Consider the following 24,900-nt stretch of genomic DNA (forward strand, 5'->3'; position numbering starts at 1 on the left):
TTAGCCTCAGAAGAATGGAGATACCTTCTGGAGGGTTCCGCTTTATCAGATCACTATATACACAATCATAAAAATTTGCAGTACCTCCAATATGCCAGCCACTTGAATACCCAACAGGCTCGCTGATCGCTGTTCTTCTCATGTTTTGATTTTGCCATCACCTTCAAACTGGGAAAGGCCAACTCCAGGGTGGATGCACTATCACGTTCCTTTGACTCACAGGGTTCTGAGACCTCCAACAAACACAGTTTAAAATTCCTCCCACCAGAGTTCTTGCTCTCACCTTGGTTCAGGACACTATCCCACCAGCAAAAACTTTCATGCCAGCAAATTCTAGGATGAAGCTGTTACGTTGGGCTCATGACTCCAAGCTCTCTGCCAACGTTCCTCTCTCATCTCTACTGGTGGACTAACCTCCACAAGGATGTCAAGGACTTTGTGAAAGCCTGCCCTGTCTGTGCCTGTATCAAGTCTCCAAACCAGGCTTTGGCTGGACCTCTTCTGCCATTGCCTGCCTACTCCCAAGGAGCTGTGGTGCCACATTGCGATGGATTTTTTAACTGGCCTTCCCTCGTCTGAGGGCTGTATTGTAGTGTGGGTTCTGGTAGACCAATTTTCTAAAACGGTTAACTTTGTACCTCTTTCTTTACTACCATCTGCAGCAGAATTGATGCCTGTCCTCATTCATGAGATTTTTAGACTCTACGAGATGCCTTTAAAAAAGAAAAGTTTGGGTTTCTTGGTTTTTTTTAATTTATACTTACCTAGGTGGATGCTCGGTTCTGACAGCTTCCCAAGCACAGAGCTGCTGACTGTCAGTCAGCAGCTCTCTGCTCTGCCCCCTCCTTGCTCACTGGAGAACTGGGCTGTGGAGGGGCGGAGAGTGGCTGGCTCAGGCTCTGTGGCTCGCCTGTTGGTCCAGGCACCTGGCGGATCCCGACTTCCATTGTTGCGATGACGTGGTGCCTGGACCAGTTTCTGTGACGTCAGCAGAGAGTGGACTTCAGCCCGCTCTCTGCTGAAAATGGGTCATAGGAGTGCAGAACTAACTGCACTCCTGTGATCCATAGGAGATGTAAAGCCAAACAAGCTTTGGCTGTACATCTTCTTTAAGTATAGTTTCTGACCTTTGGCGTTCAATTTACTTCCAGCTTTTGGGGACTGTTTGTAAATCCTTCTAAGTATCACTAAAGTTTTCTTCTGCCTACCATCCACAGTCCAATGGGCAGTCTGAAAAAGGCAACCAGACCTTGGACCAGTTATTTTGGGCCTTTATCTCAGCCCACCAAGAGGGTTGGGTTGCCCTTCTGCCTTGAGCAGAATTCGATCACAATAATTATCTTAATGCTAGCACCCAGGAATCTCCATTTTTCATAGTTTTCAGTAAACACATATGTCTTCTTCTGCCGATACACTGTATTCCTTAGAAGCCTGCCTTGGATGCTATGCAGAAGAGTAGGAATTAGATTTGGTCCAAAGCTTGGACCCTACTTTTGCGGGCAGCCGACAGATACAAAAGATTTTGTTGATCGACACTGCCAAACGTCCCCCTATTTCAGCCTGGGGGCAGGGTTTGGTTAGCTACTAAGAATATCCACCTGAAAGTTCCATCCATGAAGCTTGCCCCTCGTTATATTGGACCTTATGTCATCTCTGCTAGTATCAATCCAGTTTGCTATAAAATCAGTTTACCCTCTCATCTTAAAACTCCCAATTCCTTTCATGCATCGCTACTCAAGCCATTGGTTTTAAATACGTTTTCTCGTTTCTCAATGCTGGCAGCTCCTTCTATCAATCCTTCTAAAAAAATATGAAGTTAATCAAATCACGGATTCTAAAGTCTCCTGTAGTAAACTCCAGTACCTGATTGGTTGAAGGGGCTTTGGACCTTTAGGTTCCTGCCTATCTGCCCCGAACCTAGGCATTATTAAACCTTAGCACCTGTGTGTTAGTGTTCGAGCAACATGTCTTCAGCCAGACTCCTCTGTTCCTGTGGTGTTCTCCGTCATCTGTATACTCCCATATCCTGTGTGTTCTTTGATCATGTCTTTGTTCTCAGTGTTTTCCCTCTGGCTGTGCTGTCATATTCCCTTCAGTTTCTGTTAGTTGGACCCTTCATTTTCTGTTGCTGTGTGTGTCTTTCTCAGCATTGTTTTTTGTTGTTATTAGTCTGCAGCCCTTTCCAGCTTGCTGAGTCTCTATCTCTCTCCCTGCGCCCTCTCCCCTGGCATCCCTTCCTAACTATCTGCAGTAGGTTTCTTTGGCTCTGGTCTCCTGTGCATGCCCTGTGTCCGGAGTGCTCTTTGGTTGCACTGTGCACACATAGGTGTGATAGAGAGCCGCAACCTGGGGACTGCCTCACAGCGCAACGTCCACACCTCCAGTGGCTCTGGTGAAGACCAGGTGGCTCCTTAGATCCTGCGACTCTGGCACACCTTTGTTTGCGTGTGGTCACACTACTCCCACATCTGTCAGGACCAGGACCCAGGTTCACCTATTTAGTTGTTCCATTGGCCCGCTAGAACCTACGTTTCCAGTCACAGGTGGTCTTACCCTCTGATCACAAAGCATAAACACTAAAAGAGATCTTCAGTCAACACATATCAGTATGAAATTCTGCAGCAGCTTCTACCTATATTTATTTAAAAAGAAGACCGTACAAAAATTATTATTAGAACCTTCCAGGACAGAAATGTGAAAACTGCCTTTTTGGACCTGTTTTCCAAGGTGGGTACACTAGGCCAGTGTTTCTCAACTCCAGTCCTCAAGACACACTAACAGGCCAGATTTTAAGTATTACCTTGGGGAGATGCAGACAAGAATACTGCAATCACTGAGCAGCAAATTATATCACCTGTGATGTATTTCAGTTTTTTTGCAAACCTGGCCTGGTAGTGTGAAGAAACAAGAAGAAAACTCACTGCTCCAGGTGAAGTCAGAAGCCTAATGATGTAACGGGTGCCCGCCTCGGCTCGCCTCCCCACTCAATGGGCATAGAAGAAATGGCCGCACTCCAAACAACATCAAAATTCAGATTTATTGGACGAACATCCCAGTGTAGCAAACAATAACAGGTAGATGCGTTTCACACACTAACAGGTACGCTTATTCATTGCCCTGAGGACCAGAGTTGAGAAACACTGCTCTAGGCTGAGTGTAGATAATGCCATATATCTCATCTGTTACAAATATAGAAAATCATTTTTGGTTTCTATTTGGGAGCTAAGGAATTAATACCACATTAGCTGGACTCCTTTATCAGGGCTTCCTCTGTTTAAAAGCGAATGAAATTGCTTAGCTGGTCTGCAAGAGCTGTTTAAACAGTGATGTGACAGAAGTAGATATAAAAGGAAGTGAAGACACAGCCAAGTGTTTAGGAAGAGACACACAGTTAGCCAACGATGGGAATATAAGCAGTCATCTCTGATCCTCCCCTTCTTTCAAAGTCCCCAAACCATCTCAAGATAGTACAGAGGCTAGGGGACAAGCTGCCCATGCTCAGCTTAGTGTGTATTGCTAGAGAGTTTTTTATTTTATTTTTCTTGGGAGAGTGCATGTGATCAGCGCAGGGCCAATCAGCATTGTCTAGACAGAGGGTCAGGGATCCTGCAAGACAATCAAGGGAGAATGGAAACTAAAGAAGGAACTGTGTGATACATTATCCAAAAATAACATTTGTTATGCAGAGACTCATTCCTACCCAATTCGCTCTTGCTCCATCTCTTCCATCTTTGCAGCCCTTGCTATGACTCTGTTAATAATTTCTTTCTCTTCATCTGTAAGGTCTTCATGTTTTCTTTGGTCACCGGGGTATGTTGGGTGCACGGACCATCCAGCATCAAGTCTAAAAATAACAAAAGTGGGTTTTAAATGAATGAACCCACAACACATTTAAAGTGTATTTCCACTTTTGCAGTAAAACTTGAGAAAACCACACTATATGTTCTTTCCCTTTCAGAGATAATGCTCACCAGGACATGAATCCCCCTAATGGGCACACATTCCGCTATAAAAACCTGACAGGTGTTCTAATCGCTCTCCACTCTATCCAACAGTAAAAAAAAAAAAAATTGCCTTCAGTTATAATTTAAGGATGCATCTTTTTTACCATTAGGTCAACTCACTACAACAAAACACATGCAGTATTTCAATTACTGATCATTATTTTTCATTTTTTTAAGGTTGAACAATTGCAGAAATTGGGTTAATGGCAATTTGAAAACATGGAAACCATGGACACATTATTTTTTTAATCAGTTGAGGATGAACTGATGATGAACCCAGTGACACAATGAAAGTCTTCTCCCAGAAACCCTGAAGACTACCTTTAAAATGGTTAAACATCTTCCACAGGTCAACCATTTATAACAAAAACACATAACGTGAGCTCTGATGTACAGTAGTAAACAATTTTGTGGTTAAAAGAACCTGGTTCATTATTAAGGTATATTAAAGGAACCCTGCGCTGAGCAGAATACGAGTTGACACTGCTGAACTTTTTTGGAGTTCAGCTGCCTGCCTATCTTGGGTCCAATCCTTAGCATCTCTGATTCAGATCAAGCATGAAGAGCACAAGGTTAAAGCAAAATCAAATCTCTTGTTCTGCATATTTGATCTGGATGAGTGACTTCTTACATTTTGAAGCCACTGGATTAGCATGATGATTCAGAAAAGTAGAAACAGTACAAACAAAATACACTATGGCACATTACTATTTTGTCCAGTGACAGCCTAACAGGTTCGGCTGGTCTTCTGCTGTGCATAACCTGTCACCAGTAACAGCTAAATGGGTTTTATTTTCCAAGTCCTGGGAAACACTTTCCTGCTGCCAATGTACCAGTCTGGTCTAGGTTGCATATTTCTAAGAGGCACAGTGTTATCCAGCACAATTAAATCCAGAGTTTTGCAAAAAAAACATGCAAAATAATATGTCTAATATTACATTACAGATGTATAGTTTTATACTGTGAATACTGTATTTAAATATACTGTATATAGTAACTGTAGTAAAAACTGCAACCATAAAATAGGAGATGGTAACAGAGTGCCTGAATGCTATAGGTCTGGCTGGAGACTGGGGAAATTCTGCAGGAGACTATTAGAGACCAGGAACATGATACAGGAAAATACTAGAGATCACTAACATTACAGTCCCTTTTCAAGTTAGAGCCCACTACAGCCCCCTCAAAATAACATAAATTACTGTACTGCATTAAATATTCCCCTTAGCAAGATCTAATATTAAAAGGTCAGAAAAAATTACAGAAAAAGAGACAGCACATAATATTTTAAAATTGTAATAGATTCAATGGCATCACTGAGTTGGGGACATTCGATTGGTCAAGGATTTGTACATGTTGTTCAAAGGTACAAACTCCAAATTTCAGAACATCTGGCTCTACTGGTCAAACTTTATGTTCACAAATGAATATATAGAGCTCTTTTTTTGGAGCAATTAACACCTCATGTCACCCAAATTTCTCCTAGCATAACTACAACCTAGCTGACTAGGTTTTACCCTAGGTTACTTTCTTTGTACCTACTTTGCTTCTTATCACTTATCTGCTTCCCATGTGGTAAGAGAAAAGTTCTCTTCCCTGCAGGATTCCTTATTTCCCACACCCCCTACTAATCTTCCCATCCTCTAACTCACTCTGTTCTATGCCTGACAACCTACATTTACAACCATAGCACCCTCCTAGGTAGGTGCTAGAGAGAGAGAGTATCATTTTGGATCCTTTCAGCTTATCAGAATGATTGCCAGCTAAATCTACAGTATCTCACAAAAGTGAGTACACCCCTCACATTTTTGTAAATATTTTATTATATCTTTTCATGTGACAACACTAAAGAAATTACACTTTGCTACAACGTAAAGTAGTGAGTGTACAGCTTGTATAACAGTGTAAATTTGCTGTCCCCTCAAAACACACATTCAATGATGTCTAAACCGCTGGCAACAAAAGTGAGTACCCCCTAAGAAAAAATGTCCAAATTGGGCCCAATTATCCATTTTCCCTCCCCAGCGTCATGTGATCCATTAGTGTTACAAGGTCTCAGGTATGAATGGGGAGCAGGTGTGTTAAATTTGGTGTTATCGCTCTCACTCTCTCATACTGGTCACTGGAAGTTCAACATGGCACCTCATGGCAAAGAACTCTGTGAGGATCTGGGCAAAAATAATTGTTGCTCTACATAAATATGGCCTAGGGTATAAGAAGATTGCCATGACCCTGAAACTGAGCTGCAGCATTGTGGTCAAGACCATACAGCAGTTTAACAGGTTTCACTCAGAACAGGCCTCACCATGGTCAACCAAAGAAGTTGAGTGCACATGCTTAGCGTCATATCCAGAGGTTGTCCTTGGGAAACAGACAAATGAGTGCTGCCATCATTGCCACAGAGGTTGAAGGGGTGGGTGGATCAGTCTGTCAGTGCTCAGACCATACGCTGCAAACTGCATCAAATTGGTCTGCATGGCTGTCATCCCAGAAGGAAGCATCTTTTAAAGATGATGCACAAGAAAGCCGGCAAACAGTTTGCTGAAGACAAGCAGACTAAGGACAAAGATTAATGGATCCATGTCCTGTGGTCTGATGAGACCAAGATAAACGTATTTGGTTCAGATGGTGTCAAGCATGTATGGTAGCAACAAGGTGAGGAGTACAAAGACAAGTATGTCCTACCTATAGTCATGAGGTTCGTGTTTGAGTCGAACCTAAATTCGACTGGAACACTACCTGGGCTTCTTTGCAGGAACTTTGAGTCCCAGCAACCATAATTCATTTAATAGGTTTTATTTAATATCCATAATTAATATTAATTATCCGCTGGCCAGGGATTCAAACCCACAGCCTCTCATTTGCAAGCCGGTTATTCTAGCACCTACGCCACCGAGCCAGCTGTTTAACCTAAGACTCTCTCTGCGTAACTAATTTCTATCTGAGTTTCACAGCTCTTTTATAGGGCTCGGACGACACCAGCGCCCCATAATCCACTGCTCCAATGCAGTGAATAAATTACTGATGTCGCATCAGAAGGGGCAGGGACAATTAATAGGTTTTAATTAAAATCCATAATTAATAGTGATCACCCGCTGGTCAGGGTATTGGAACCCCCAGCCTCTCATTTGCTAGCCCGTTATTCTACCAGATACGCCACTGAGCCAGCTGATTAACCTGAGACTCTCTCTGCCTAACTAACTTCTAAGGTTGACAGCTGCAACAATAAAATAGGAGATGGTAACAGAGTGCCTGAATGCTATAGGTCTGGCTGGAGACTGGGGAAATGCTGCAGGAGACTATTAGAGACCAGGAACATGATACAGGAAAATACTAGAGATCACTAACATTACAGTCCCTTTTAAAGTTAGAGCCCACTACAGCCCCCTCAAAATAACATAAATTACTGTACTGCATTAAATATTCCCCTTAGCAAGATCTAATATTAAAAGGTCAGAAAAAATTACAGAAAAAGAGACAGCACATAATATTTTAAAATTGTAATAGATTCAATGGCATCACTGAGTTGGGGACATTCGATTGGTCAAGGATTTGTACATGTTGTTCAAAGGCACAAACTCCAAATTTCAGAACATCTGGCTCTACAGGTCAAACTTTATGTTCACAAATGAATATATAGAGCTCTTTTTTTGGAGCAATTAACACCTCATGTCACCCAAATTTCTCCTAGCATAACTACAACCTAGCTGACTAGGTTTTACCCTAGGTTACTTTCTTTGTACCTACCTTGCTTCTTATCACTTATCTGCTTCCCATGTGGTAAGAGAAAAGTTCTCTTCCCTGCAGGATTCCTTATTTCCCACACCCCCTACTAATCTTCCCATCCTCTAACCCACTCTGTTCTATCCCTGACAACCTACATTTACAACCATAGCACCCTCCTAGGTAGGTGCTAGAGAGAGAGAGTATCATTTTGGATCCTTTCAGCTTACCAGAAGGATTGCCAGCTAAATCTACAGTATCTCACAAAAGTGAGTACACCCCTCACATTTTTGTAAATATTTTATTATATCTTTTCATGTGACAACACTAAAGAAATTACACTTTGCTACAACGTAAAGTAGTGAGTGTACAGCTTGTATAACAGTGTAAATTTGCTGTCCCCTCAAAACACACATTCAATAATGTCTAAACTGCTGGCAACAAAAGTGAGTACCCCCTAAGAAAAAATGTCCAAATTGGGCCCAATTATCCATTTTCCCTCCCCGGTGTCATGTGACCCGTTAGTGTTACAAGGTCTCAGGTATGAATGAAGAGCAGGTGTGTTAAATTTGGTGTTATCGCTCTCACTCTCTCATACTGGTCACTGGAAGTTCAACATAGCACCTCATGGCAAAGAACTCTGTGAGGATCTGGACAAAAATAATTGTTGCTCTACATAAATATGGCCTAGGGTATAAGAAGATTGCCATGACACTGAAACTGAGCTGCAGCATTGTGGTCAAGACCATACAGCAGTTTAACAGGTTTCACTCAGAACAGGCCTCACCATGGTCAACCAAAGAAGTTGAGTGCACGTGCTTAGCGTCATATCCAGAGGTTGTCCTTGGGAAACAGACAAATGAGTGCTGCCATCATTGCCACAGAGGTTGGAGGGGTGGGTGGATCAGCCTGTCAGTGCTCAGACCATACGCTGCACACTGCATCAAATTGGTCTGCATGGCTGTCATCCCAGAAGGAAGCATCTTTTAAAGATGATGCACAAGAAAGCCGGCAAACAGTTTGCTGAAGACAAGCAGACTAAGGACAAAGATTAATGGATCCATGTCCTGTGGTCTGATGAGACCAAGATAAACGTATTTGGTTCAGATGGTGTCAAGCATGTATGGTGGCAACAAGGTGAGGAGTACAAAGACAAGTATGTCCTACCTATAGTCATGAGGTTCGTGTTTGAGTCGAACCTAAATTCGACTGGAACACTACCTGTTCGCCCGTTCTCCGAATGGCGGACAAATGGGCTTCTTTGCAGGAACTTCGAGTCCCAGCAACCATAATTCATTTAATAGGTTTTATTTAATATCCATAATTAATATTAATTATCCGCTGGCCAGGGATTCAAACCCACAGCCTCTCATTTGCAAGCCCGTTATTCTAGCACCTACGCCAACGAGCCAGCTGTTTAACCTAAGACTCTCTCTGCGTAACTAATTTCTATCTGAGTTTCACAGCTCTTTTATAGGGCTCGGAGGACACCAGCGCCCCATAATCCATTGCTCCAGTGCAGTGAATAAATTACTGATGTCACATCAGAAGGGGCAGGGACAATTAATAGGTTTTAATTAAAATCCATAATTAATAGTGATCACCCGCTGGTCAGGGTATTGGAACCCCCAGCCTCTCATTTGCTAGCCCGTTATTCATACATACGAACACAAACAATCACAAGTCCTCATTTTAAAGGCTTAAATGTAGGTGACTATTAATCACCCACTGGCCAGGGGAGATTTGAACACATAGCTTCGAACTTGCAAGCCTGTTATTCTACCAGCTACGCCACTGAGCCAGCTGATTAACCTAAGACTCTCTCTGCCTAACTAACTTCTAAGGTTAACAGCTCTTTTATAGGGCTCTGTCTTCACCAGCGCCCCATAATCCATTGCTCAGGTGCACTGAATCAGTAATTTATTCACTGCACCTGAGCAGTGGATTACCAGCTACGCTCGGTGGCGTAGCTGGTAGAATAACGGGCTTGCAATTTCGAAGCTATGTGTTCAAATCTCCCCTGGCCAGCGGGTGATTAATAGTCACTTACATTTAAGCCTTTAAAATGAGGACTTGTGATTGTTTGTGTTCGTATGTTTGCTAGACCTCTGCTGCAAACCGAACAGGGGGGGTTTGGCTCATCACTACCTACCTATAATCAAGCATGGTGGTGGGAGTGTCATGGTCTGGGGCTGCACGAGTACTGCCGGCACTGGGGAGCTACAGTTAATTGAGGGAACCATGAATGCCAATATGTACTGGACATACTGAAGCAGAGCACAATCCCCTCCCTTTGGAGACTGGGCCGCAGGGCAGTATTCTAACCTGATATTGACCCCAAACACACCTCCAAGATGGCCACTGCCTTGCTAAAAAAGCAAAGGTAAAGGTGATGGACTGGCCAAGCATGCCTCCAGACCTAAACTCTCTGTGGGGTATCCTCAAATGGAAGATGGAGGAGAGCAAGGTCTCTAACATCCACCAGCTCTGTGATGTCATCATGGAGGAGTGGAAGAGGTCTACAGTGGCAATCTGTGAAGCTCTGATAAACTCCATGCCCAAGAGGGTCAAGGCAGTGCTGGAAAATAATGGTGGCCACACAAAATATTGACACTTTGGGCCCAATTTCGACATTTCCCCTTAGGGGTGTACTCACTTTTGGTTCCAGCGGTTTAGACATTAATGGCTGTGTTGAGTTATTTTGAGGGGACAACAAATATACACTGTTATACAAGCAGTACACTTACTACTTTACATTGTAGCAAAGTGTCATTTCTTCAGTGTTGTAACATGAAAAGATATAATAAAATAATTACAAAAATACTGTATATTGTTCTCTGCCTACCAGAGAGCAGGATCTGCTAGTGAGGTCTACTCAATGTGCTCAGGTACAACTTAGTTTGTCTGAAGTGTTTCACACTGGTCCAATAGGGAGGCCTATTGGACAGTGTGAAGAAACACACAGGTGCACAGGTATTTAGTACAGCCCTGGTGTTTGCCAGAGGAAAGTGCCTCGGTCCATGCTGGGATACTGAATAAATGCCAAGGACACATGTGCTCGGGGTCTTTCAGCTGGAGAGCGGAGTCTCGGAGGGAGGGGCCGGCTGCCTCTTCCTCTGTAGACGTTGCCATGTGGCCTCAGGTAATGGACCTGAGGGCTTAACAAGCTAGAGAGGAACTGAACCTGGATGTCCTGTAGAGCTGACTGAAAGAGAGACACTGGAAGGATCTGATTCTGCATACAGTGAGTACAGATCTATTTCAAGGGGTCTGACCAGAGGGGGGCCATCCCTGCAGCTAGAAGAGTCAGTGGGTGGGCAGGGCCGCTGATAGGGGGACCCCTCCCTGTTCTGCCTTCTCCTGATTCCCCCCCCCCATGTTCCCCCCTTTCACTGTGCCGTCCCTCCCTCCCGCAGCGCTGCAGGCTTCCCTGTCCTGTAAAAAAATAACAAATTGTAAAAAAAAAAACAATTAAACATTGTGATAAAAAAATTGTAAAATAAAATAATTGTAAACATTTTTAAACTTTTAAAAAATGTCAAAACACAAATAAAAAGGGCTAATTCACACAGGTTCTCTGCTATGTTTGTGTCCGCTAATAATGACATATTCAGGGGGGCCCTGCCAGGTAGGCTGTATGGGGCCCTGTGATTTCTAACAGCAGCCATGTGGACAGGTGTCAGGAAAGGGGATGCTAGAGAGTTTCCTGAAAATAATGTAATTCACCAAGTCTGTTGCTGGAGAAAGAGCAAGGAGACTTAACCCTTTCTATGTGGCAGTATGGTTAAAGCCGTGACCGCTTCCACAAGTAACTTGGTGAGGCCAAGTGAGAGATGTCCTTATCCAATGTACATAGTTCAAGTTGGAGTATCCCACTATTCCATTCTCCCATCCAAGTTCCACAATAAATATCAAAAACCAACACCCCTGGACTGTTTATTGAGTAATGAGCCATTGGGAGTAAGGATGAATGTGTGAACTGTACCTTAAGTGACTGTCTGCAGGTAATCAGAGGAGGCCCAACAAGTCATCATACAGCAAGCCCTACAAGGACAGTGCTACACAACTTACATATACAGCCCAGCTGAGCAATTCCTAAGCATTTCCCCCCTGCTCTCCATCTGTTTTTTTCCTTACATCCCTTACCCTCTACCTTTAAACACAAAATTGAACCTTGGATATTATTTATTTGTAATATAACTTTGGTTAAAGGAATAGTACCTTTGTCACAGTAAGAGCATCTGTATGTGTTGCAATTAGACCCTATTGAATGTCTAACAGACTACTTCACTATGTACTGTACCTCTGGAGTAACATCTTTTGTTCACACTGTACTTACACTAAGTTTGAACTTCTCTTAAACTGTGCATTTTCTTGCTGGATAAAACAAATCCACTAGCTTCCAGAAACCAGTTTAACCAGTTGACCTCCAAAAGATTTACCCCCTTCATGACCAAGCCATTTTTGCTTTTTGGGACTGAGTTACGTTAACTGATAATTGCACGGTCATTCAACACTGTTCACAAATGAAATGTATTTCATTTTTTTTCTATAAATAGAGTTTTCTTTTGGTGGTATTTGATCACTATTGGGTTTTTTATTGGTAGCGCTATAAACATAAAAAGGCCACCAATTAAAAAAAAACAAAAAAAAAAAAACAATATTTTACTTTCTGCTTTAAAATATATGCCATAAAAATGAAGTCTCTTAAAGTGGGGTTCCACCCTAATTTTATACTTACCTCCATCTTCTCGCTCCGGGTCACCTGAAAAACAAATGAATAATCGCATTTTTTTTTTTTCTACTTACCTCGTAGAGAAGAAAATATACTTACCTTACTTCCTTCTTCCTCCTTCCTCGGCCGTGGCGTCACTTCCTGGCTTTGCAATGATTCCTGGGAGCTGAACGTCATCGCTCCCAGGAATCATTGCGCCTGCACCGGCCCCGACGTCAGTTCCGGGGTGCGCGCGTCATTCCCTTCTACACAGCTTCTGGGCATGCCCAGAAGCTGTGGAGGGATGACGTGCGCGCCCAGAAGTGACGGCGGGGCCGGCGCAGGGCATCGTGGGACCGAACAAGAAGGAAGAGGACGCCGAAGAGGATCGCGCTGGCTTCAAGCTGCCCACACCTGAGATGGCAGCGCTGGACAAGACTTTTTCAAGGTAAGTATTTGTCCTAACAGGTAAGTGCAACCCGGGACAGATCAGAGGCTAGCCATTGTGGAATGCACTAGCCCTGACTGTCCCGGGGGTATTTTTTTTTAAAAAAAAGAATTCCAGGGTGGAACTCCGCTTTAATAAATTTTGACCAAAATGTATTCTGCTGCATGTCTTTGGTTAAAAAAATCCCAATAAGTGTATTTTGATTGGTTTGCATGAAAGTTATAGTGTCTAAAAACTTAAATTAACGACAATTGGGGGCGATCAAGGGGTTAAATATGTGTCTGTTTATGTGTGTACTGTGTTCTGCTTTTACTGGGGATTTATTTTTTTTCATTCCCTGCGGTTTACATTTACAGAGCTGTGTTTGAGGAAACTCAGAGCCAATCGCCGGGTGTTAGCAGTCATTCACTGGCTGGAACCCGATGATTGGCATGTGCTGCGACGAATCAAAGCACAGTCGAGTGGGCGCTTGCAAGCAGATAATAAATATCCCATTGTAAGCATCTAGACAAGAACACAATGTCATTTAATAAAACTGCAGCATTCAAAATCTGGTGCAGCTCTGCATAGAAACCAATTAGCTTCCAGGTCTTATTGGCAAAGCTTAATTGAACAAGCCAAAGTTAGAAAACTCTGAGTGCAACAGTTTTACTAAATCTCCGCCAATGACTTCTGGCTTCTGGGGATTAAACAAACGCAGGTTGGACACCAGAGAGCTAAGCATTTTTTATACATACACATACACATATATATAAGTATCATGACATGTGAAATATTAACTTGCTGCCTTCCATTAACTGAAACAAAGATAAAGTAATGTTTTTTTCAGGCTGACCTGTCACATTAGTTTGCACTCAGCATCTATTATTTCCACTTTCTAAATACGATTTACAAGCATGAACATGGTTGCTGACATTTAAAAAGGGGAACCAGCATCCTGTGCAACAGTGGAAGTCTTATCTCGACTATCCATTTAGATATAATCAGTTCAGTTACAATAATCTTGCTTTCTTTGACTACCATTTGATCCAATCCATTCTGACGTACTTTGTTCTATCAATATACATGTCCATAAAGCAAAGCACAAAGCAATTATAAGCAACCAAGAACACTATTGATTCTTGAAAGTACAAACCATGAGCAGACAGTCAAGAAAAAAAGAGCGTCAATGTTAAAGATGTAATAAACTATATATTCAGGGGCAGACTGACAACTCATGGGGCCCCCAGGCAATAGGAGATCATGGGGCCCCCTGTGTCCCCATCCACACTCAAGCCACACCCACACAAAGTCCCACCTACATATTGCACTACTCACAAATGCTTTAAAGCAGCAATATAAGAAAAGCAGTGTGTCACCATCTAGCAGCAGCTAAACTGTAAAGGGGGGCTGTGTCCAGGGCCGGGGTTACCTATAGGCAAGGTAGGCGCCGGCCTAGAGCGCACATCAGTTGGGGCCGCCGCCCCCGTGCTACCCCCCCCCTCCCTCGGGCAGAAGGACTGCTGGGCGCGTGCTGTCAGTGCTCTTTTCTGTGACACTCCGTCTCCCGGCCCCACCGCCGCCTCTTCACAACACTGCCGGAGCTGTGTGTTGCTAGGTATTAGAGGCGGAGGTTGGTGGTGTGGCTCACCAGTTGGGGCAGGGCTGTGCGCGTGATGGGGTGGAGAGCTGGCAGAGGTGATCCGAGTTTCGGGCTGCTGCTACCTTGTGTGCTGTCAGCTCCGAACAGAGTAAGGAAGCGGCCGGGATGCAGCCTCCTTCATGGAACCTGAGTGGGACCTGTCTGGGGAGATTAGCCTGGAGGGGAGGTGATGAGGGGCAGAGGGGAGAAGTACCTCCTGGGCTCTGTACTGGGGGTCATAGGGCAGAGGGGACCTGATTGGCAGAAGCACTCACCTGACTCTTTGTTGTGACAGTCCAACATGGAACGGTGTGTGTGTTTATTATTATATGTAGAATACCATAGAAATCCCCTGAACACAGGAATATACTCTGATTATGGAACAACATAGGGGAAACCTTCCATATACTACCCCAGCCTGTCCGTATACATCCCCAGCCTGTCCGTATACATCCCCAGCCTGTCCGTATACCACCCCAGCCTATCCATATACCACCCCAGCCTGATGGTATACCACCCCAGCCTGTCCGCATACATCCCCAGCCTGTCCGTATACATCCCCAGCCTGTCCGTATACCACCCAGCCTGTCCGTATACATCCCCAGCCAGTCCGCATACCACCCCAGCCTGTCCGCATACCACCCCAGCCTGTCCGCATACCACCCCAGCCTGTCCGTATACCACCCCAGCCTATCTGTATACATCCCCAGCCTGTCCGCATACCACCCCAGCCTGTCCGCATACCACCCCAGCCTGTCCGCATACCACCCCAGCCTGTCCTTATACATCCCCAGCCTGTCCGCATACCACCCCAGCCTGTCCGTATACCACCCCAGCCTATCTGTATACATCCCCAGCCTGTCCGCATACCACCCCAGCCTGTGCGCATACCACCCCAGCCTGTCCGCATACCACCCCAGCCTGTCCTTATACATCCCCAGCCTGTCCGCATACCACCCCAGCCTGTCCGCATACCACCCCAGCCTGTCCGTATACCACCCCAGCCTATCTGTATACATCCCCAGCCTGTCCGCATACCACCCCAGCCTGTCCGCATACCACCCCAGCCTGTCCTTATACATCCCCAGCCTGTCCGCATACCACCCCAGCCTGTCCGTATACCACCCCAGCCTATCTGTATACATCCCCAGCCTGTCCGCATACCACCCCAGCCTGTGCGCATACCACCCCAGCCTGTCCGCATACCACCCCAGCCTGTCCTTATACATCCCCAGCCTGTCCGCATACCACCCCAGCCTGTCCGCATACCACCCCAGCCTGTCCTTATACATCCCCAGCCTGTCCTTATACCACCCCAGCCTGTCCGCATAGCACCCCAGCCTGTCCGCATAGCACCCCAGCCTGTCCTTATACATCCCCAGCCTGTCCGCATACCACCCCAGCCTGTCCACATAGCATTCCAGCCTGTCCGCATACCACCCCAGCCTGTCCGTATATCATCCCAGCCTGTCCGTATACCACCTCAGCCTATCCGTATACATCCCCAGCCTGTCCGCATACCACCCCAGCCTGTCCACATACCACCCCAGCCTGTCCACATACCACCCCAGCCTGTCCTTATACATCCCCAGCCTGTCCGCATACCACCCCAGCCTGTCCACATAGCATCCCAGCCTGTCCGCATACCACCCCAGCCTGTCCGTATACCACCCCAGCCTGTCCGTATACATCCCCAGCCTGTCTGTATACATTCCCAGTCTGTCTGTATACATCCGCAGCCTGTCCGTATACATCCCCAGCCTGTCCGTTTACCACCCCAGCTTGTCTGTTTACCACCCCAGCCTGTCCGTATACCACCCCAGCCTATCTGTATACATCCCCAGCCTGTCCGCATACCACCCCAGCCTGTCCGCATACCACCCCAGCCTGTCCGCATAGCACCCCAGCCTGTCCGCATAGCACCCCAGCCTGTCCTTATACATCCCCAGCCTGTCCGCATACCACCCCAGCCTGTCCGCATACCACCCCAGCCTGTCCTTATACATCCCCAGCCTGTCCGCATAGCACCCCAGCCTGTCCGCATAGCACCCCAGCCTGTCCGCATAGCACTTCAGCCTGTCCTTATACATCCCCAGCCTGTCCACATACCACCCCAGCCTGTCCGCATACCACCCCAGCCTGTCCGTATACCACCCCAGCCTATCCGCATACCACCCCAGCCTGTCCGCATACCACCCCAGCCTGTCCGCATACCACCCCAGCCTGTCCTTATACATCCCCAGCCTGTCCGCATACCACCCCAGCCTGTCCACATACCACCCCAGCCTGTCCTTATACATCCCCAGCCTGTCCGCATACCACCCCAGCCTGTCCGCATAGCATCCCAGCCTGTCCGCATACCACCCCAGCCTGTCCACATACCACCCTAGCCTGTCCGTATACATACCCAGCCTGCCTGTATACATCCCCAGCCTGTCTGTATACATCCCCAGCCTGTCCGTATACATCCCCAGCCTGTCCGTTTACCACCCCAGCTTGTCCGTATACATCCTCAGCCTGTCCGCATACCACCCCAGCCTGTCCGTATACATCCCCAGCCTGTCTGTATACATCCCCAGCCTGTCCGTTTACCACCCCAGCCTGTCCGTATACCACTCAAGCCTGTCCATATACTTCCCTAGCCTGTCCATATACTACCCTAGCCTGTCTGTATACTACCCTAGCCTGTCTGTATACTACCCTAGCCTGTTCGTATACTTCCCTAGCCTGTCCGTATACTTCCCTAGCCTGTCCATATATCTCCCTAGCTTGTCTGTATACCTGCAGACCACAGCTGGCGTGAGGAAGCGAGCCGGTGTTGCCATTATTTGTCTTCAGTCTGGGCCCAGAAGAGCAGGTGCAGGCCTGGGGACCACGGCTGAAGAAATAGGTAGAGAGGCGCCACAAAAAATATTCACCCCTGCCACCGTATACATGGGCAGTGTAACACAACCTCGGAGCACAGAGCTGCTGTGTGTTCCTCTCCAGCTCACAGCAAATAGTCCACCCGTGTTATACTCGGCTTCACTACCATGCTGACAGCTTCCCTGAATATAGTAAGATGGCGAGCGTCATGGGGCCCCGGGCCCCCGGCAGTGCCCTAAATGCCCGTATGGTCAGTCCGCCCCTGTATATATTGCATGTGTGGCAGGGTTTTTTCTCAGAGAATAGGTCCAGGTACTCCCCTCTTTACGGTCAGCCCTTGTTTCCGCCCCTACCCACCTCTTATCATGTCCCTTGGTTCCACCCCCTATCCACCTCCCAATAAAACCCCTTTTAGAAAAAAACAGAACCAAATATCATTTGGGGTGCTAAATAATTTGTGTTGAATTTGTTAAGGAAAATTTAAAAATCAGTGAAATAGATCCCCTGCCGCTAGTGACAATAGATCCCTCCAGAAACAATAGACCCCCTGCAACAACATACCCTCCAACAACAACAAACCCCCACCAGCAACAATAGATCTCCCAGCAGTCAGCATTATTAGACCCCCCAGTAGCCAGCAACAATAGACCCCCCCCCTCAACAGTAGATCCCTCCCAGCAACAATTGATCTCCCTCAGAAACATAAGACTTCCCCAGCAACAATAGACCCCTCCCTCAATAATAGATCCCCCAAGAAACAATAGATCCTCCAGCAGCCAGCATCTACGGACCTTCCAGCACACTCCAGCTCCCCTTACCATTAGATACATTCAGAGCTGGAGGTGCTGGAACTGCGTTCCATCATTCCCACTGAAAAAAAGCCCTGATATGTTGCATGTAAACAAAGCCATTATTTGTAAACAATTATTTTGAATGTTTATCATATTATTATAATGTTATTTTCTCCCGATTGGTAAACAACTGGAAATGCTACTAAAACAAAATCTTTTGTCTCATTTCACTTAAAGTGGTGGTAACCCCATTTTATAATTTTCAGGCAATCCCCTGTCTTCCATAATGCTATGTGCCCCTGTATATGTGCTTTATTTAAAAAATGCTGTTCTATTCCTCATCTCCTAGCGCCGCTCGGCGCTTACTTGACTGGCCTACTCTCTCGATCTGATAGCTACATTCAGAGAGACTGAGGATCCCCCGCTGACATCAGTGGGGAGGAGAGGAGGAGAGGAGTAGAGGAGGAGAGCAGCGGGCGGTCACATGAGCACCGAGCGGCACTCTGAAATATAGTATAGCACAGCATTTTTTTAATAAAGCACATACACAGGGACGCATAGCATTTACACAGTTATTTCAGCTGGATGGGATGGGATGGGCGGGCACTGACACAGCTGACAGGCGAGGAGAAGGGGGAAAGGAGAACAGAGGAGAGCTGCGGATAAGGCACGTAAACTGACCACGGTGTCAGGGCGCATCAGCCATGATAAACTGTGGTCAGTTTATAGGGGGAAAGGCAGAACCAGTCAGGATCAGCCAGGTATTTTATATAATACAAAGGGCCACTTTAAAGGAACTGGATCTTTTTTTGTTTTGTTTTTTAGGGTAACAAAGCTTTAACTAAGAAGCATGAGTTTTTCAACTATCTTAGTCAACGTGGGCAGCAGGTGGCCCGTATAGCGCACCACATTTTTCTTCCTAACCCCTTCAAGGTGTTGCTCCTAATTATTTTCAAATGTTGGAACCAGCACAACACCTCCAAAATAAAAATGGAAAATTGTTATCAAATACTTACCGTAATTTTCCTTCCCGGATTGACTCCATGGCAGCATACGTATCGGGCTAGTCCCGCCTCCAATCCTACCCTATAGGACACCTTCTCCCAGCTGCCATGGAGTCCATCATGAAAGGAAAATTACGGTAAGTATTTAATAACAATTTTCCATTTTCCTGACAGACTCCATGGCAGCATACATATCGGGAAATAACTCGCCGTACACAAAAGGGTGGGCAGATGCTGAACAAAAGTTTAATTAACTCTGTTGACCAACAGAAATTGTAAACCAAAATTAACAGAAGAAAGAGCCGCTGGCTCAATACAATAATGAGACAAAAAAGTATTGATGGAAGACCAGGATGCCACCCTACAAATCACTTTCACAGGCGCGACATTTCTTGAGACTGCCCAGGAAGTGGAGATGCTCCAAGTTGAGTGCGCCGTAACCGCCACTGGAGGAGCCAAGCCCTTTGCCCTATAAGCCCCACTGGATGGTCTGAGTGATCCAGGAAGAGATAGATCTAGAAGAAGCACGTAGTACTTTATTCTTCCCACTGAAGGCGATGAATAAGTACTCGGACTGCCGAAAGGGAACCGTAACCTCTAGGTATCATTTAAGACAATTCCCAACATCAAGTGGATGGAAGGAGGAGCCTTCATCCTGCCTAAAGGTAGGCAGGACTATTTCCGGGTTTTCATGGAAAACTGAGATAACCTTTGGTCTTGCTTCCAACATAGGAATTAAAACTACCCTGTCTGGAAAAAAAGTTAGAAAAAGGTTCTCTTGCTCCTAAAGTCCCGAGCTGGAGACCCTCTTAGCCCTGGTAATGGCTACCAGAAAGACAGTCACCAAGGTAAGCTCCTTAATAGTAAGAGGCTCGGCTGGATCTTTAATCCGTTGTGAGAGGAAGTTGAGGACTAACGGAAGATCCCACTTGGGATATCTAGGCCTCTTCTGGGGCCTGAGTCTTACTGCTCCTTTGAAGAATTGACGGACCAGGCCATGATTGGACCAAGAGATGCCGGTAAAGGCTGAAATGGCTGACACCTGAACCCTCAGCGAACTGACGAGAGCGACAGATCTAGACCTGATTGTAGAAGCTCAAAACATCCTGGACCTCAGGGGAGGAATGAGGGTTGGATCTAGCAGCCAGATGTGAGGAGAACCTCGACCAGATTCTTTTGTAAACTTTGTTAATTGAGCTTCGCCTGGCGCTTAGCAATGTGGGAATGTCTTCTTCAGGGCAGCATAAGGCCTGTAACCTTCCCCTCTCAAAAACCAGGCCTTCAGGTGTAGTCGAGCTGGACATGGATGCAGCGTGGAGCCCTGGAATAACAGATCTGGCATGAGGGGTAGCGGAATCGGATCCCGGACACTGAGGAGCGTCAGGAGAGGGAACCAAGGCCTGTTGGGCCAGAATGGTATCACCGCCACTACGTCTGCTGCTTCGGACCCGAGTCTCCGCAGGAACTGGAGAATTACCGGGACTGGAGGGAAGCCGTAGGCACTGCGAAACCTCCACTGGTCCATGAGGCTATCCACCCGAGGGCCTGGGGATCCCGGAACCTCGAGTAATACCTCTGTAATATGCGATTGCATGGGGAGGTAAAGAGGTCGACCTCTGGAGATACTCCCAGGGTCACGATCCACTTGAAGACCTCCTCGTGGAGAGACCACTCGTTGTCCAACTTCACACGAGAGAGGAAATCTGCTTGAACATTCTGGACCCCGGGGACATAGACTGCTAACAGATCGGACAAATTCTTCTGTGCCCAGGCCATGACCGACTCCACTTCTCGCAGCAGGGACCAACTGCAGGGTTCCCCCTTGTTTCTTTATGTATGCCACTGCTGAGGTGTTGTCCAACCTGAGCATCACCGGAAGCCCTTTTGTCAGATGGACAAACGCTTGTAGAGCTCGAAGAGCTCCAGAACTATCCCCCGAGGGGAAAGTTCCACCTGTCCTGAGCTACCTCTGAAAGACAATGGGCACCCCACCCTGTGTTGCTGGCGTCCGAGGTCACAATGATCCATAAGGCTGGGGCTAGGGAGTGGCATTTGAGGAGATTCTCCCGATGAAGCCACCACGGAAGACTCGCCCTTATGGCAGGGGTTAAGAAGATGGACTGGTCCAGATGAAGATTATCCCTCTGCTGGAGAAAACCTTTCTGAAAGAGCCGCATTCTCCACAATGCCCACTTCACCATGGGGGCCACGGCGACCATGGTCCTGACGACTCTCAGGCACTGGCGAGCTAGGAGATGAGCGGATGAGAGGGCACTGAGTATCCTGTCTCGAATCACTGGGATTTTCTCTTCTGGAAGGGAAATTGTGGCTCTCGCTGTATCGAACAGGGTCCCAAGATAAACGAGGGACTGAATAGAAATTAGATGGCTTGGTTTTGCGCATGTGCAGTAGTGGTGGTCGTCGCGGCGGTGCATGTGCAGTGGGTCTTTACAGGGCCGCTGGGTGACGTCAGCGGGCGCCATTTTTAAAATTGAAAAATTGCCCATGCACAGAAGGCACAAACCGGTGGCCGGTCAGGGACGCAGAAGCGGACCGGCCCGGGACACTAGACACCAGGGAAGAGAAAACAGTCCAGAGAGAGGTAAGAAAAGGGTAAAAGAACAAAACCAAATTGCTGCCATGGAGAAACAAGAAATGTACTCACTTTTCAGAGGGTCAACTAGTCACCAGGGATGGATAGGAAACCTGCTTGCATACGCCGGACTTTACTTTTGGAAACGGGCTACCCACAGCAGCTGGGTTTTTGGCATCCAACCACATCCTCAAATGTCCCACTCCATACCCTGCCACAGCTAGGGCTTAATGGAGGAATGCGACCCAACACCAGGTCGGCAGAGCTATCCATCTCCTGGGATCCACTATGTAGGATATAGTTACTGCACCATAGGAGGACAAAAAAGGAACAAGTGGTGCTGAACAGGAACAAAGATTTATGGGAGTGGGTGTCCTATAGGGTAGGATTGGAGGCGGGACTAGCCCGATACGTATGCTGCCATGCAGTCTGTCAGGAAAAGGCTTTTTTTGCAGTAGCGTTTTTCAGCGGTTTTTAGCTTTTTTCAGTTGTAGTGTTTTTTTAGCTTTTTTTAGCAAAACTAAACTCCCACAAAAGCTTATGGTTCAAAAATGTTGATAAACGCAGAATAGCCGAGTTTTTCTGCATTTTTTGGTGTTTTTCAGCATTTTTAAGCTTTTGGCAGAGTTACAGCGTTTTTGCAGCTGAAAAACGCCTCTTAAAATCCACTAGCACTTGGGTTTTTTTTCCAGCCAGAAAACGCCCCTGCCAAAAACTGCTGATAACAGCCTATGTGTGCATGGACACATAGGATAACATGCTGCGAGTTTTGCTGGCTGCAGAAAAAAAACTCTGATTTACCAGCATCTGTAAAAACGTCCAGTGTGCATGAGGCCTAACTCTTCTTGTACCCTTCTCCCTCCTCTTTCCCTTGCACTCTTACACCTCTTTTCCAGTCCTCACTTATACCAAGCTAAATCCCTAGGTTCCACATTACAATTTACAATTAAGGCTTGGAACCTACAGTACATTCCCTACCAACCCTCCAAAGCCAACCACTGGAGCATGTGTATATAGCCAAGGGTTGGAAGAATTCTGAAAAAAACAGTGGGGACATGCTATAAGGGTACTTCATTGCACTTCACTGATTTTTTTTCTGAAAATTACTGTAATTGTCACAGTGGGGGTTATTTACTAAAACTGGAGTGTGCAAAACCTGGTGCAGCTCTGCATAGAAACCAATCAGCTTCCAGTTTTCTTTTGCCAAAGTTTAATTAAACAAGCTGAAATTAGAAGCTGATTGGCTACAATGCACAGCTGCAGCAGATTCTGAGCGCTCCAGTTTTAGTAAATCTACCCCAGTGTAACAAACTGCTTTCATTGCCAAGTGTAAATATTACAATAGAAGAGGAATGTATCAAGGACTGGATGATATGACTACTGTATATGTTAAATAACTGAAGTAAAACTATGCATCTGTACTGTAAAATTTGAATAAAGAATGAAAATAATGTCAGGTTTTTAAGGTTTTCAGAGCCCTTAGAATTGCAAGGAGGAGTAGTTTCAAGGAGGAAATATCTCATCCAAGTGTACACATTAGCCCACAAAGCTGTTAAAAATGGTCTATGTAACATATAGGGGACACATCCTCTCTCTACACAGAGTCTTTCCCAGATGCCCAGATACAGCCCAATCTTGGCAATTCTACAGGATGGACAATGGCAAGACCAGTCAATTGGACCTAATGTGACTCCACACTGCATGGTCCTGACTTGAAATGCTGGTGGACACAGCAAATATATTCTTCTGTAATACATATCTGCCTTGGTCATAGAGCATACTGACTCCTGTTTGACTGCAGAGTACTGCATTGTATAACTTATTAAGCATACAATTGGGACATTCGGACCCAATGTGACTTTGAAAGATAATATGTTTTTATGCAGGTTGGAACCTTTCCAAGGACAGAGCAACATCTGCCACTTATATCCTAAAGAGCACACAGTCATTAGGAGTTGGTTTAGGGTCATTACTCACAAATCTCCAGGACAGCTGCCACCTTACAGCTTCCTCTGGATGCCTCCTTGTGGGTGAGATAAAATCCTTCTTAAGACCAGATTCCTTTGGTGAAGTACTGCAGCCAGTTCCAGATCCCTACCAGTTCTCCAGTCCCAACACCTCTGAGAATAGCAGCACAATCCAAGGCTTGCCTCACAGGGGCAATAGCTCCCTCTAAGGCTGGGAACTCACCTTTCTGAGTAAAGACAATCTTTCCAGGGCTCCAGACTATTTATCAGCTTCCCAGCCACAATCTGGACGCACCTAGCCAGGTATTGGCTAGACCTGATCAATATGCAGGCTGGTGATTTGAATCTTCTCTCCCTAAGCTCTAGAAGCTTCTCCCAAAGGCAGGGGGAAACAATCAAACTTCAGCCTGTGAAACCCTGAACATACCAGAGCAAACAATCACTGATCCCTTGACTACAGAAGGAGTCAAAAAATAAGTTTATCTAGCAGCCTAACTGGGGAGGGTGCTACATCTTCGAGAGATTTATTGCTACAATCTGGCACAGGACAGTACAAATACCCCCTAAATGACCCCTTTTTGGAAAGTAGACATTCCAAGGTATTTAGTAAAAGGCATGACATAACGAAAGTGACCCATAGAGGAAGTCTATACTATTGCTGAAAAGGAGCCGCAGTAGGATCGTTCAGAGAGAGACACCTCGGATATTAGAGATACTGGTGGTCATCGGCAAAATTTCCCATACCTGATCTGTGTAATCCTCACTTTCCACGAGGTGAAAGATCAGGTTGTGGGAATTTTGCTGCATTACACTGGCCCTTGCAAGTTATAAAGTGCATGCTATTATAATAGCTGATAAGGGTGCCATCACTACTTCCATTATCACGCGGTGCTGTGGGGGATATAAGTCTGTGAACTATTATTGCACCATTTTGCACCTTTATCATCAAGAAGATTTATTTGCACCTATTTGTGGACTGTTTTGGGACTTGATAATTTATATGCGTTTTTTCACATACACAGTGCACCTTTGTTGTGTACCATCCTTATTTATTCATTTTTCTGATGATTTTTCAATTTTTATCTCCCACTTTGTGCATTTCTTTGATTTATCACACATTTCATTTTTGATGATTTTTTATTAAGCGCACTTATGTACCTTTTCAGACAGTAC

At 45.8% G+C, this 24,900-nt stretch overlaps 1 protein-coding gene across 1 annotated transcript in view; it reads right to left on the reverse strand.

The window, feature by feature from the left end:
• The window catches only part of RPH3A (rabphilin 3A), a 291,534-nt gene that overhangs the window by 223,347 nt on the left and 43,287 nt on the right, over positions 1-24,900 (reverse strand). The window contains exon 2 of the mRNA XM_082259275.1: positions 3,701-3,844. Within this exon, the coding sequence (XP_082115401.1) occupies positions 3,701-3,844 (144 nt within the window). The remainder of the gene's footprint in view (positions 1-3,700; positions 3,845-24,900) is intronic.

This window comes from Pelophylax lessonae, assembly GCF_965119305.1.
Source record: "Pelophylax lessonae genome assembly, chromosome: 1".
Classification (NCBI taxonomy): domain Eukaryota; kingdom Metazoa; phylum Chordata; class Amphibia; order Anura; family Ranidae; genus Pelophylax; species Pelophylax lessonae.